General features: G+C 41.3%; 1 protein-coding gene across 4 annotated transcripts in view; it reads left to right on the top strand.

Annotated features, from left to right (window-relative positions):
* The window catches only part of THRB (thyroid hormone receptor beta), a 346,849-nt gene that overhangs the window by 289,122 nt on the left and 42,132 nt on the right, over positions 1–15,595 (top strand). Inside the window, exon 1 of one of the 4 annotated variants that reach the window (XM_036267241.1) lies at positions 6,698–7,130. The exons of the other annotated variants lie outside the window; for them this stretch is intronic. Within the exon in view, the coding sequence (XP_036123134.1) occupies positions 6,803–7,130 (328 nt within the window). The 5' untranslated portion in view covers positions 6,698–6,802. Of the gene's footprint in view, positions 1–6,697; positions 7,131–15,595 lie in introns of those variants that run through there. 4 annotated transcript variants of the gene reach the window in all.

The raw sequence follows: 15,595 nt of genomic DNA, 5'->3' as shown, positions 1-15,595 counted from the left end.
CTATTTCAGCTTTACTACAGGCAAAGCTGTTATTCCTAGTGGAGGCACAGTATTTTGGAAATAAGTGAGGGTTTTACAGCCAAATGAACCTGCATTCAGATCATCACTGATCAACCTTATGACCTTGGACAAGTAACCTCTCCTGGCTCAGTTTCCTCATCACTAAAGCAGGAACCATAATATCTCCCTACAAGATCTCTATGCCTCTACTCTTACTCAAAAACATGTCACCTATTCCTTCAGCCACAACCCCCATCCCAGCTTGAAATCACCTTGGGTTTAACGATGTACAGGCCCTTCATAACATGGCCCCGGACTGTTTGTATTCCTATCTCTTGCCGCTTATGTAACCTAAACTCGGGCCTTTGGTGTGCTGAACAGTGTCTCTGTGCCTTAGCCACACTGTTCCCTTTTCCTACCTTACCTCTGTTCCATACAGGGATCCAAGCGCTGTGATCCACTGTCCATTAGGTCGTAGTATTTAAGCATCACAACAATCTTGTCACTTTTTCAGGCTCATTTTTGTAAAAGCAAATTCTGCTTGGTGATGGATTGAGAACCAAAGCCTCCTCTTAATATCCTTTAATAAGGCTATAACAGGCTAGAACTGTTGAAAAGCTTTTATTAAATACTAAAGGAGAAAAAAGGAGAAACAAATTCAGAGTACAGATGTTTTAAAGGAAGAGGACTTTGAACTTCTATTTCTACCAAACCAGGCTCAATCCCAGAGCCCAAAGGCCCCGTGTCCTTCTGCAGCCACCTGGGATCTGCCATGTGTCCAGCCTGCTTCTTTAGGCCAGCAGCTTTCCTCCTTGGCAAAGACCATGGGGACATCGCCTTCGGCAACTTCCCGGGCTTCTAAATGGACATTTTGTTCTCTCTCTCAAGGAAACAAAGTCCACAGGTTGACATTCTAATATGGCAGTTCTGTTGTAGTTTTAGGTTCAGCACCTAGATTCCTTCCAGCTTGTTTTTCTACCATTTCTAAAACATGGTTTTAATCCTCATGGACCAAAATGGTGTCTGGAGCTCCAGCCATCATATTCACATTCCAGATAGAAGAAAGAAGGAACAAAGAAACATACTATGCACCAGTTGCCTTTTACAGCTGTCTTTTACATTTCCTAGAAACTGCCTTACCACACAGCTTCTGCTATATCTCATTGGCCAGAAGTTATTCACACGGACATACTAAATGCAAGGGAGACTGGGAAACATGTTTTTTCCCAAGGATCATTGCCCTCTAAAATCTAGAGGTTCTATTTCGGAAACAGAAAGTAAGAACAGTCATTACAGTAGAAGCTAGCATTAACGTTACCTAATATTTATCTTTTTTTTATGTGCCCTTTTGCAAGTATAGTTGACAACACTCTCCTTAAGACATATCTGCTCAGCTGTTTCATATCCCCAGCCTCTGGTGTTAAAGTCATACATATTCTTCAAAAGCCAGTTCACAGTTTCCCTGACTCCCAGGCAGATTCTCCCTGTGTCTATGGCATGTATCACACACTCCCTTGTTTAGTTCTTTGCTAATCCATCCCCTTCCCCATCTCCTCTAGTTGGCGAGAGAACTCAGGGGTGGGTGAAGCCAGATTGAAGTGCGGGAGGTCCGTTTCTAAGAACTAAGGGAAATGTGCAGTGAAACTGAAAATGAAAGAAAAGGGGTAGGTAGGCAGGATGCTCTGGCCCTGACTGGAGTTTGATACCCCACAGAACAGCAGTTCTCAAATTTTGCTGCCTATGAAAATAACTTGAGGAACTTGAAAAAATCTTGATACTCAGGTTTTTCCCCATATCAATTAAGTCAGAAGTTCTGAGGGTGACACTTATGTTCTTTAGATTTTATGGGTGATTCCTGTGTGGAGCCTTTTGGAGAATCAACACGGTTGAAAAATAGAGGGAAAGCCCGGCCAGTGCGGCTCAGTGGTTGAGCATCAACCCACACACCAAGAGGTCGCCAGTTCAATTCCCGCCCAGGGCGCATGCCCAGGTTGCGGGCCTGATCCCCAGTGGGGGGCATGCAGGAGGCAGCCAATCGATGTTCTCTCTCATCAGTTTTTCTCTCTCTCTCTCTCCCCTTCCCTTCCTCTCTCTCTAAAATCAATAAAGAAAAAATGCTTTTTAAAAATATTAAAAGAGCCCTGGCCGGTTTGGCTTAGCGGTTAGAGCATCGGCCTGCAGTACGGAGAGACCCGGGTTCGGTTCCCGCTAAGGGCACATACCTCGGTTGCAGTTTGTCCCCGGCCCTGGTTGGTCGTGCGGGTGGCAGCCACTCGATGTGTCCCTTCACATCGATGTTTCTCTCTCTCTCTTCCTCTCTCTCCTTCCCGCTCTATCTGAACAAAAAATGGAAAAAATGTCCTTGGGTGAGGATAAAAATAAATAAATAAATAAAATTAAAAGAAGCCCTGGTCGGTTTGGCTCAGCGGTTAGAGCGTCGGCCTGCGGTTCAGAGAGACCCGGGTTTGGTTCCCGCTAAGGGCACGTACCTCAGTTGCAATTTGTCCCCGGCCCCAGTTGGGTTGTGCGGGTGGCAGCCACTCGGTGTGTCCCTTTCACATGGCTGTTTCTCCCTCTCCCTTCCTCTCTCTCCCTCCCACTCTATCTGAACAAAAAATGGGGAAAAAAAAGTGTCCTCGGGTGAGGATAAAATATATATATATATATATATATATATATATATATATATATATTAAAAGAAAATAGAGGGGAAAAAGAGACAGAAAGAAAGAACTCTTTCCTCCTTCAGAGACCTTGAGAGTTTGTTGTTTAACCTATGAGGTTTTCCAAGCAAGATTGTTAGTCTCATCCTTTTAAATGATTTCCTTCTAGCCACAGACAAAGGTGTGTTTCTATAATAAATAACTATTGATTAAAACACTTCTTCTTCTTTTTTTGTTTTTGTTTTTTTATTGAAACACGTCTAATGAGAATTGTGACAGCCTTCTGAGTATGTTTCAGGCAGTTGGATGCACTACGGGTCAAATAACTCTTAAGCTTCTCTTTAACTAAATTAGAATAGTCAGCCAGGGAAATAAGAAAACAATTGTACTGAAGCTCACCTCATTTGTGACACATAATATGTTTAAATTGCTGTATCGACTTTGCAAAGAAGCTGCCAGATCGATCACAAGTGACAACACTGTGATTGCTTCTGCTGGGTGGGGAGAGCCATGTAGCCAAATTCAGTGTGGGCGCTGACCTCCATTTCCAGCTAACAGTAATGAGCGTTCCGTTAAATTACTACAAGTACAGAATAGCTTTACTTGGTACAAGAAGTGAGTTGTAGACAGTTTTGTAGTGTTTTCTCCAAAAAGTAAAGTTAGTGAGGAATTGGGTTCTTCTAAATATGTTTTGAAACTTTTTTCTTGTTCAATGATTTCTGAGAGAATTTGGGATGGTTTTAATTCATTATTAAAATGCTGTTGCCTTGGCCAGTGTGGCTCATGTTGGGCACCATCCAGTGCACTGAAGGGTTGCAGGTTCAATCCCCTCTCAGAGCACGTGCTGGAGTTGGGGGCTCCATGCCCAGTAGGGGGCGTGCAGGAGGCAGCAGGTCAATGTTTTGCTCTCACATTGATGTTTCACTCTCCCTCTAAAAAATCAATTTAAAAAATCTTCTTAAAAAATGCTATTGAGCCCTGGCCAGTTTGGCTCAGCGGTTAGAGCGTCGACCTGCAGTCTGGTGAGACCCGGGTTCGGTTCCCGCTAAGGGCACGTACCTCGGTTGTGGTTTGTCCCTGGCCCTGGTTGGTCGTGCAGGTGGCAGCCACTCGATGTGTCCCTTTCACATCGATGTTTCTCTCTCTCTCTCTCCCTTCCTCTCTCTCCCTCCCACTCTATCTGTACAAAAAATGGAAAAATGTCCTCGGGTGAGGATAAAAAAAAAAAAAAAAAATGCTATTGATTCTCAGGGGTCTTCCAAACATTTTGTGAAAATTGAGAGAACAAGTTTTTCAAGAGGCATCCTTTCCTTTTTCACTGCAGTATTTATATCCAGTTCGGGGCCGAATAACACCCTGATTTTTTGAGCACATTTAGTACATTCGGAAAATTGTTTTTATGTGTTTTTTTGGACTGAAAGTTGAGGCTCTGGCTTTAGCTGATATTGTTCCTGGTGAAAAGCAAGAAATTGCTTGGATTTGTGCCTTTGAAATAGACAGGGAGCCAGGAAATGCACTGAGCACAACTGCAGAATTGGACGGATTCGACATGCAACTCCTACCCAGAAAGAGGCCTTGGAACAAGTGTGCCTGCCAGGAAAAACAAAAACTGCTTTATTGAAAGGTTAATTTTCAGATTAGTTTGAGGAAATTTGAGATAAATAAATGAAATCAGACCAAAAAAAGCCGTAAGTCCTGGATCCTTCTCCTGGAGTTTTCAGAAAACAATCATTGCTTCCAGTGAAATGTTGTGACATTTTCAGTAGGGAGAATATGTCCATTGTAATGTTATGTGTATGTGTTCTTAAAAACCCTGAGACTAAATTATTTGTTTTAAGAGTGATCGAGAGTAAAAGCACTATTAAAATGTTAGCTGTGTTCTTTGTTTCTTACAGTAACTTTCATGCTTTCTAGGATGTTACGATTCATTTTCCAGTTCAAATGTACCAAGTTAGAGAAAATTTCTTTACTTGTTTTATAGTTCAATTTTTCATTTTTATAGTTGCTTTATAGTTGTTTGGTTTTTATAGTTGTTTTCATTTTTATAGCTGTTTTATAGTTGCAGTTTTTCGAGGATTCTTATTACTATACATCCACAGGGTTTCTCTTGGTTTCCTCCTTCATTTTGTCTCTTCTGAAGCTCGTTCTCTAATTGTCACCTTCGTCCCTTGAATCCATAGCTCCTTTACTACATTTATAAAAGTCATCAGCACTTAAAAGGCTCCCTTGCTTCACAACAGTCTATCTCACTCTGCGTACTGAATACACGTGCTGTTAAGCCACTTGGTGGCAAGGACCGTGCTTGAATTTTTGAACAACCTCTGCTCCCACCACCTCCTGCTTAGTCCTTAACAGGTGCCCTGTAGATGTTTGTTGAATGATGGTAATACCCTCCTTTCTCCTCTCATATGTCCCTGTCCTGGAAGTTCAGCATACAGTTAAATGGAGCTTCGTGTCCAAACAGGGGTCTCTCTATTGAATATTACAATATTATATTGCTGTGGCCCCTTGGGAGGAAAATAGCAATAAGGTCACATGTTCATGGCCAGCAGAAACACAAATATAAACATCACCTGAAGCCCAGCTCTGCAAACCAAATCTCCAGAAGAAAGGAAGAGTCCCTAGCTTCAAAGAAAGCAGCTTCTGCCCTTACTGAATCACCCTCTAGAACACACACGCATATATGTGGACACACATATGCTAACCACCATCCACACAGACAGAATACCATTAGTGATCATCTCAGCAAGCAACTGTGGTCTTATTTGATATTGTTTGCATCTTAGTTCAAAGAAATGGTGATTCTTAGAGAAAATGATTTTCCTGTTTGGATCACTATCTTTAAGTGTGAAGTGTGTGAATACTACTTAAATCCAATTACACTTCAAAATAGTCTCAAAAGCAGATTTGAATGGGAATCAAATGATGGTATACACAGTTTCCCACATACTACCATTAAGAGTGCTGTTAACAGAGACATAGAAGTAGGGTTCAGATTGACAAACCTCAGAAGAGGGGGTGGGAGGGGAGGGAAGAGATAAACCACAGAACTTACATGCATGTATGCGTAACCATGGACATAGACAAAAATGCTGGGGACAGGGCAGGGGGGATCGGGAGGAGGGGGTCAATGGGGGGAAAAGGAGAAACATCTGTAACAAAAATAAATTAATAAAGTAAATTAAAATAAAATAAAGTGCTGGTAAGCACGAACAGATGGGAAATGCTGTAATAGAGGGGTAGTCTTTATTTAAGGGTATTCCCAAAGGCTCTCCGTTATGCACTTATAAACAAAACACGAAGGCACAATGAGCAGTTAATTTAAGGTTTAGATCTCATGTAGATTAGTGCTAATGATGTAGAAAATTATCAGGTGCCAAGAACAAGATAGAACTCACAGACACCAGCAGCATCTTCAAATGTGGCTTTCCTTGGCATGTTTTAAAAGGCTAGGGGACCTGTGTGTCGTTAGGAAATGGAGGGATCCTGGTATGAAAAGCCGGTCAGTAACATTCAACAACAGATTTAACCACGGACATTTGTATGACTGGATTAATGTTTTGGAGTCAGTCATCAGGCTAATAAACTGGGTTATTGATTTTTGGATTTTCTGTGTATCCAAGGATAGTCTCTAAGATGTCTTTATAACATTTCATGCTTAAGTTGTCAACCAAAATGACATAACAATGAGTAATCGTTTTCTAATCATGTTGAAAGGGGTTAAAAACAGCCTATAAAATGAATCTCCCCAGCCTCAGAGCAAGGGAAGCTTCTTGCTGTCATTGCTGTAGCTGGGCGGAGGTCGTCCCTACCTGCCTGCCATCTTCCCCAGGAATTAGCTGCAATCACAGCTTAGACCTTGGGTAGTCAGAAATCTGCTTTCCAATGTGTTCGAATGGCAGGAGAGCTCAGAAGACACCTCCACCTAAATAGGATTTTAGCACATCAGGTGCTATTCCAAAGTAAAGCAGGCTGGGTTGCCGTGTTGGTGGTAGTGTTTATTCATCTTCTTTCTCATTTCATGTGTATGGATGTACGCGTCTCGGCGTATATGCCTGGCTCTCTGGGTGTATGGGGCTGGTGAATGCATGCATAGAGTGTGTGTATATGTAAAGTAGAAACTGAACCAGGGTAACAAAATGAACTATTGTATGCAAGAACTCTATGAGGTGCACCCAGCTGCCAGCAGCAATTGCTACATGCAGGCCGCTGATTATTACACGTATTTTGAAGATAGTCCGGGTTACAGTGGGTGCAGCGCTCAGGCTGTGCCCAGTAACAACATATATATGGAACAGGCCTGGGCAGTGAATCAGCCTTATACCTGTAGTTACCCTGGAAACATGCTGAAAAGCAAGGACTCTGACTTGGACATGGCCCTGAATCAATACAGCCAACCTGAATATCTCACTGAAGAAAAACCTACTTTTTCTCAAGGGCAGTCGCCATCTTACTCTCAAAAAAAAGGTAGGGACCATGTTACCTAAATTTATCGAAAGTTTCCGTGGTGTGTTGAAGTTACAGTTTGCATCAGCTTTGTCAGGTATTTGCCTTTGGGTGCTGAATGTTTGAAATTAAGAACAGCAGTAAAGAGAGGTTGCTGGGTGATTGAAAGGGGTCCATGAACAACAAAGATTTCCAAGCACTTTTTTCTTTATATATGAAAGCTGGATGGAGTTGTTTTAGACTGTGTGTGTGTGTGTGTGCGCGCGCACATGTATACATATATATATATAGACACACACACACATATATATATATATCCCAGTGGATTATTGTCAGCCTCTTTGCTAAAGAAAACATGTAAAAAGCTTCCCCTTGGTGAATAAGTACTGTGCATTCGAAGTGGGATAATTTCCCCTAGTTCAGGTTCAGATTAAAAACTCATTTGACTTTTTCTTATCAGTTCATATTAAAAGTTTATTTTAGTAAACTAGAAAAATATTTCAGTGATTATTTTTTATACTACTATGTTGCTATGATAGGATTTGTAAATGTTCATTTTAATATATTTATCCATGTTAACTGTAAAGAATCTACCTGTAACCATTCCAAGCTATAAGAAGGTAAAACCCAGAAAGAAACTGGTACATTTTATATTACCATTGTGACCCATTTGGTCTGTGTCATGTCAAATGAACTCTGTATATGAAAGTGGGTGAGATAGTCTTCAAAATATCCCATGTTGAAACAAGTGCAGTATCCATTTATTTTAATAGATGCAGTGGTTTTACAATGCCGTTTAATTTTCTATCAATAGATTATTTTTTGTATTACCAAAAAGTAAAATAAATGAAGCAAACAGGGAGTTCTTAGGGAACTTAGTGGCAACTGCCAGATAGAAAGGGCTTTCTAAAATAGCTTTAATTCTAGTGCAAATACACCAGTAACTCGTTTTTTTCTGTGTACGATCTATGCATAGGAAAGCAAATTCACAGGTTTCCGTAATTTACAGGAATATGATGCTCACTGATCAAATGTGAATTTCTCCGTGAAATTATCCTAAAACAGAATGTGGTTTATTTGATGTGGCTCTTATAAAAAGTAGCATTTGCCTTTTTTAATGTGTCTATAATTAATAGTAGCCTGTTTTGAAAACAAATAAAATCTAAAAAAACAAAAAAACTAAATCTAAAATCCCTGTTTTGTTATTACTATATACTGTGTTTGTGTTTTTTCTGTGCTACTTTATAACTTCCAGATATGAAATATGAAAGGATTATAGCATAAAAAATATTCAGACTTGTTCATCTGCATTTTCATTTAGTTTTACATCCTTTTGAAGGGCATCTGAATTTTTTATTTATTGCAAGGGGCACACTGTGTAAGTCCCCTAATGGGAACATTTGCGGTAGATTGAGTGTGTGCTTTCTCTTTCATTTAATACTATACTTATAAGCAATTTATCTTTGAAAAGAAGTTAACATTGCCTCATTACACATGCCTGGAAATGCCTTTCGCAGTGATGCCTTTCTTAGTTTTGTTTATAAGAAAATATTGGTGTCTGTCTCTCTATTTGGACATTCCACTATTCTTAAAAATTCCTGCAAAACTTTTCATGCTTTTTTGCTCTTTTTTTCTTTTGTCTTTCCACTGTATTTTCTTCAACAAGCACTGGAAAATATGTGCTTCTAAAATGTTAAACCGGGGATTCTTTACTAATTAATTTGACGCATGAACTAGAAGTTAAGACACATTGTATGCATATATTGATGTAATTTCTCAAAGCCTTATGCCATTGAAGGGTGACGGCCACCTGCCTAACTCACTAAATCGAAACAGGCAAATATCCTTAAATGTGCCATTATTTACTGTTCCAAGTCTTTAAGTAAATCCCAGGAAAACTAAACCCAGCTGTTACCTGTCTCTTAGGACAAAAGGTCATACCCAACATGTTTATCCATATTGATCCATAATTGATTTTTGTTGTTGCTGAAGGACATCAGATGTATCTCCTTAGGGCAAAATTAAGACTATAAACAGGTGTTCAGTGGAGCAGGCCTCATTACTCCAATTGGATTTTTATCTGTTTTCGTGAAATTCACAATTGCTTCATCTGTGTCTGTTGTTGTCGCCACAGCTTTATAAACTCTTCACTAATGCAGCTGTCTTAACTTTTTACAGTTTTTTTTAAGGATGGTTTACTCTCTAGTCTTTAATTGGAGTTTTCTAGTATGTAGAGAATGATCATAATCTTGGTGTTTTTTTTAAGTATTTATGGACAATAGTGTGGTAATTGCCAGGGGGATGTGGGATGGGGAGGTGGAGGAGGGAACAGGAGGGATACATGCTGATAGACGGAGACTTGACTTGGGGCGGTGAACACACAATGCAGTGTGCAGATGATGTGTTGTGGAATTGTGCACCTGAAACCTGTATAATTTTCTTAGCCAGTGTCACCCCAATAAATTCAATAAAAAGGAAAAAAATAAAATAAAAAGGTAAGAAGCGTAGTTAAGAACACATAGACGAATTAAAACAAGCTACCTACAGAACCCAGTGTTAAGACTAGTTACCTTCATGGTTGACTTTAGAATGACTTTTAACTCTCCCTGTGTATTTTTCCTGTTTTTATATTTATAGCCAAGAGGGGAGAAAGTTATCAAGCTTCTGAAGCGTTGAGAACACAAACTAAGAAAAAGTCAGAATTCAGTTCATTGAATCAAATTTGAAATAAGACTTCAAGACTTGGCAGGGAGCCAGTGTCATTTTCACATTGAGGAGAGCTGAAATGCAGAATATAATGTCTGTCTTTTTTTTCAACATAGAATATGAGAAAACACATATTTAATTTGTAGAAGTTAGAGACAAATTAAAAGCACCATAGCAATCACTCAGAAGATATGAGCTCCTTATTTTTTTGTCTTGCAAGTAACCTATCCCCGACTTGTGAAGTTAAAATCGGTCATCACAGCCAGTTCTGTATGATTGCAGACTTCTCCCCAGCCCCCAGTTCAGGAGGAAGGGGAGTAAGTTTGGAAATCAGACAAAGGGGAGGGGAACTGGCAGCCAGAGCATTATGTCTTCTTTGCGGCTGTGGTTTTAGCACAGTTAAAATTGATGTCTTTTTTTTTTTTTTACAGGGGGTGGGGGGTGTGGCTGGCTGTTTCCACCAGAAATTCCAATGACATTCCGAAGTCCCCAGACAACTTGAGTCTGGCTGTTCTGCGGGCAGCTTTGCCGGGCAGACTCTGGGTCTGTTTACAAAGAATTCTTCCCTGGAGTGTCTGTCCTGTGTACCCTGCCCCACAATATGCCATCTTTATAGGAATTGCATGTCCCCAAAGTTGCTGGTGTGTTTGCATCAGAGTTGGTGATCATGTCCAAGAGAAAAAGAATTTCCTGTTTTGAAGCCAGGATGGAGGAAATGGGGTGTGTCTGTCCTGTTCGGTTTGGGTTTGGTTCCCATTGTCCATGTTCTTGTTCTATAGCCATTTTCTGTGCTGCAGAGACAAAAATGAGTAACTGAAGCAGAAAGTCCACAGAAAACGGTTCTTTCTGAATCTTCTTTCACTGCCCCTCGGTCTTGGGCACAGGAATCTAAATCTTTTTTCATGTTCTGGAGCTCTGTTGACTTTGTGTGAAGGCTTGTGTAGACATTAGAAATGGAAATTAAATGGTAAGATTGGAGATGTTTGAAGTGACCACATCAAGAGGCTTAGATTAAAAGGAGGAGTTAAACCCAAAGAAATATGATCTCTAATTAGAATTTCCTTGGCCTCTTTTAAAGTTAGAGGATTGCTGTACCATCGAGTCGCGGATGGGGAGGTTTCAAAGTCAGCCCAGAAAAAATAAAATGTTGCATGAGAAACAGGTACCCTTAAATGCTAGAATCACAAGCAGGAAAGGAAAGCAAAAGTGGGAAGATGTACGAGTCCCATTGCATAATCCCTCCCATCCATGAGCTTGAATATGAGGTGATCAAACACTATTTCAGTTTCTCTTTCTCAACTTTCCCTCCTCTCCCCTCCCTTCCCCTCCTTCTCTTTGTCTGTTCCCCTTGCCACTGTCCCTCAATCTCTTTCTCCCTCACTTTTCCTCTTCTTTCCATCTCTACTCTTCTTCTGTAGTTGAATTTCTTTCCTTTAAACACATATCCAATCCGTCCACCTAACGAACTGTTGCAGACATCATGTCTTTAAAATGCAGTAATGCCTATGAGGTTAATGCAACTGCAGGTTTTCCTACAATGCTTATGTAATTGTAAGGATGCTGATGTAAGGTAGGACTCCAATTAGGTACTGCCACCCATATACTAGTAAGAGATAACACCACTCCAGAAAACAATAGAGCCATTTTTTAGAATGTATAGCACACTACTCCAAAGGTTAAATGAAAGTGTCTCTCAACTCCCAGAAATGGTAGCAAAGAAACAGTAGTAGTTTCCAAACCAAATCCAAGTGCAGACAAACGCATGAGCTGGCTCTTCTTTCTTTTCTTTCCTCTCTTGTCAAGGGCACGTCCTTCAGAGGTTTCACTGGATGCCCTAACCTCACCCTAGAGCATCCGCTGCCGTTCCTCACAACGAGAGGAATGGCATCAGGAGAGACTGAAGTCAAATGCCGGGCAGGCTTAGGAGAGGATGTGGGTGCTGCTTACTTCCTGCATTAGGAGTTCACATACACTACCTCACATCCCTCTGAGAACTTCCCTACAACCGCAAAGCTTTTTCCTTAGCTCCCAGCATTCAGTCTGAGGTCCAGTAGCTTCCCACTCTGCCATCTGCTCTGGTCCAGCTTTTATGACCATATCTTCTTGTACTGATACTAAGGACCGGTGCCCACTTAGTATCCGTATTCTTCCTTTTCCAGATGCTCATGACTGCTGAGATTCCATGCGCTGTCCTTGGTACCATGCTCATCTCGGCTCTCTCTGAACTAGCTGCTTTACGAATTTCCTGGAGACTCCAGAATGTGCTTTTGAGTAGTCACCCCACTTTGCCCCCTTTCCTTATCTACAGATATTTCCCGCCACGTTGTCCTGTCCCCTTCTCCCCATGTTCACCACCCATCTCCCTAAAAAACTTCTGCTTCCAGCCACTCAGCAGTAATCTTCCCCTGCCCTCCGCACCCACCACAGGCTCCTCCTCGACATTCAGACCCTCTTCCATGACCTGTGAGATCAAACTCTAACTCCACCAACCCTTCCCTCCCCTAAAGAGTTCCATTGTGTTTCTGGCTTTGTGCTTTGGTATACACACTTTATTCCACAAATCTTGGCCAGTTTTCCACATGTTCCTTTCTTTACCATATTGCCCCCCATCCCAGAACCAATGATGCTTTTTTTCCACCAACACCCACTGCCAGCCACACCCAGTGTGCATCCCGCCATCCATCGCCTGCATCACTCCAGGTCACCAACTCAGCTCACAGCCTGTGAGCCTCTTCGTTTGAATCAGCACCACATTGAAAGGCAGGTGCCCTTTGTTTTATACAATGGCACTAGATCATGTGTGCAAATCACCTTTTTAAAAAGAAAATAAATTATATGTAAGGTATATTAGGCCAGAGTTTCTCAGGCTTGGCACTGTTGACGTTTGGGTCCAGATAACTCTCGGTTGTGGGGGCTGTCCTGAGCCTTGTAGGATGCCTAGCAGCATCCCAAGCCTCTATGCACTAGATCCAGTAGTACATAACTACAGTGTCTCCAGATATTGCCAGATGTCCTGTTGGGGTCAAAATCACCCCTGGTTGAGAACCACTACATTAAAAGAACTTAATATTAAGAGACCATCTGTAGTAATGGATTTTTTTGTGCTATGAAAATACTCCCATCTGTTTTCACATTGAAAAACTTAGAGTTTTGCAGATTGGACTGTTTCAAAATGAAGTAGTACACTTGAACACACATAGACATATACACTTGCCACATGCTACTTACATATATGAGTTCTAGATCATTCCCATAGCCTGAATTTGGGTTATATCATCCTATATGCTTGTTCATGTCAACTCCATCTAAATCATTAGCACCATGAAGTCAGTAGCCTCCTTTTCCTCACACTCTATGAAGTGCACGCCTCCCGCGGCTGCAGGGTATTCCTGCAAGGAGACCAGTAGAGCTTAGAACAACAGTGATGTTATCCTGATAACAATGGAGCTACTCCTTCTCCTTCATATAACACCAGGCTGAAGAGCTGGGAGCCCACATATTAGAGCGATAACCTTGAATCTCATTCTGGATGGATTTTCAGATAAAGAAAAGGCAAACCATTTTCTCAAACATGCAAGGTGCGAAGTGACTGTGGGTGTTCTGTGTACACCCGGTGCCATGAGTTGACTCTTCAAGCAAAATCAGAGGCAGCTAGTGCCCATTGCCCATGACCCTTCCCACTCTCCTCGCCTTGCCCACTCTTCGAATAAACTTTACCTTCCTGCTTTTTACCCACCCCCTCCTTTAAAGCAGGAAGTGATCTCATGAGTACCAGAGTTCTCAAATGAATGCCTATGAGCACCAGGGAGCTGATATTAATGAGAGAGAGGTACAGTTGTTTCATAAAGACAGCTTAATTTACATTTTTCAACCAGCACACACATTGTTTAGTTGTTACAAGAGTATTTTTCGCTTCCATAAAAATTATTTCTTTCATTTCTCTTGAATTACTTTGGTCTTCCTACTTTTGACAAAGGTAAAAGTTCTGTGAAATATTTCTTATAAAAAGATATAATGTGAGAATTAACATAAATGGTAACTGACATTTTGCCTGAGTTGGAGCAGAATAGACATAGGTGCTGACTGTGGGGAGCTAGCAAGTAGGACTATCTCTTAGGAGGTCAACTGTCCTCCTCAGTTCAGTTGATTGCTGCCCTGTGAAAATTTGGGCTCAGTATTTCCAGATCTCCCCATTTTTCACATGAAGCAAGAAATCTGGGTTTTATGTGACATCTCCTGGTTTTAAAAATTGGCTGAGATTTTAAACACTCTGCCAGCCAAACACTATAGACTGCCAGTGTGTGTACCCTGGTGATTAAATTTCGACGGAAACTCTTTGCACCCACCTATTCCCTGCAAATTTGCATGATTGAGTGGTTGAGCGCCAACTGTGGATTGAAAGGTTGTCAGCCACCAAGAATCGGAGTCTACAGGGCTAGGAGGTAGGAAGGTTCTTCTTGTACATGCAACTGTATTATGCCCAAGACTTGCCCTTAAAATTAATATGTTTTAGTTTCAGGAAGTCTTTTTCAATTCATCAGTAAAGACTGATGTATTTATTCAACCATTATGTACCGGTCACCAAATGAATGCCAGTGACCGTGCCACATGCTGGCCATACAGTGGCGACAAAACCAAGACAGAACCCTGCTCTTGTGGAGACTGTGGCTTAGGGAGGAATAGCCTTTAATTAGATGATGGCACATTAAACAATAGCAGAGAGAACTACCAAGTTATATCTACAATAAGTGCCATGAAGAAAGATCACGTGGGAGGCATAGTGGTTAAGAGCGCGTATCCTGGATCCATACTAATCTGGGTTTGAATCCTAGCTCCACCACTTACTGTGTTGTCTTGGGAGAATCTCTTCATTTCTCTCTGCTGCCATTTCTCATCTAGGAAATGAGGCTAATAATAGTGCTACCTCATAAGGATGAGGTGAGGATTAAATGAGGTAATATGTGTAAAGCATTTAGGACAGCATCTGGCATGTGGTAAACACAAAGTAAATGTGTAAAATATAATCAACAAGAGCTTAATGCTTTTGTTCAGGAAGATAATTAAGAGCGTGACTTTTCATAAATGTGAGTCATCTAGCCCTGGCTGGTGTGGCTCATTGGTTGGAGCATCGTCCTGTACACCAAAAGGTTGCGGGTTCTATTCCCAGTCAGGCCACATACCCAGTTTGTGATTCTATCTCCAGTCAGGCCACATTTAGGGGGCAACCAATCAATGTCTCTCTCTCTCGCATATCAATATCTCTCTCTCTCTCTCTCTCTCTCCTTTCATCTTTCTTGAATCAATAAAGATAATAATAATAAAAATAAATGTAGGTCATCTCAAAGTTTTACCAATGAAAAATAATTGAAACCAGTCTTCCTGTTGAAATCCCTTCAGGTATGCTAGGCCCACCTACTGCAGTAGAATTATTGCTTGTGTTGTTCTGAGTAATGGGCATTTCATGCTGGCCCATCCAAATGTCTGACTGTTGGCCTTGAAGAAATCATCTGAAACTTGCTTCGCCCCTTTTTCTGCTCTCAGATTTTGAGATGGTGGAAATCCAGAGTCTCTTATCATCCTGCCCTCTCCTCTTTGTCCTCTCCTCGTCTCTGACCTGGTCCTGCTTTCCCTTCTCTATCCAGTGCCCTAGAGTTTAGAAACTTGGCGCTCCAGTGTCTACTGTTCCTCAGCAGCAAGGACCCAGCCAGCCAGAGGGCAAGGTGTAAAGCAAAGATGCTCAATGATTCCACCAGAGTAGTAGTGAGAACAGGCGGTTGCTG

The sequence above is a fragment of the Molossus molossus genome, unplaced genomic scaffold (assembly GCF_014108415.1).
Source record: "Molossus molossus isolate mMolMol1 unplaced genomic scaffold, mMolMol1.p scaffold_m16_p_18, whole genome shotgun sequence".
In the NCBI taxonomy this organism is placed as follows: Eukaryota; Metazoa; Chordata; class Mammalia; order Chiroptera; family Molossidae; genus Molossus; species Molossus molossus.
Note: the sequence above shows the minus strand (reverse complement) of the source record. Positions and strands in the feature narration are given on the sequence as shown.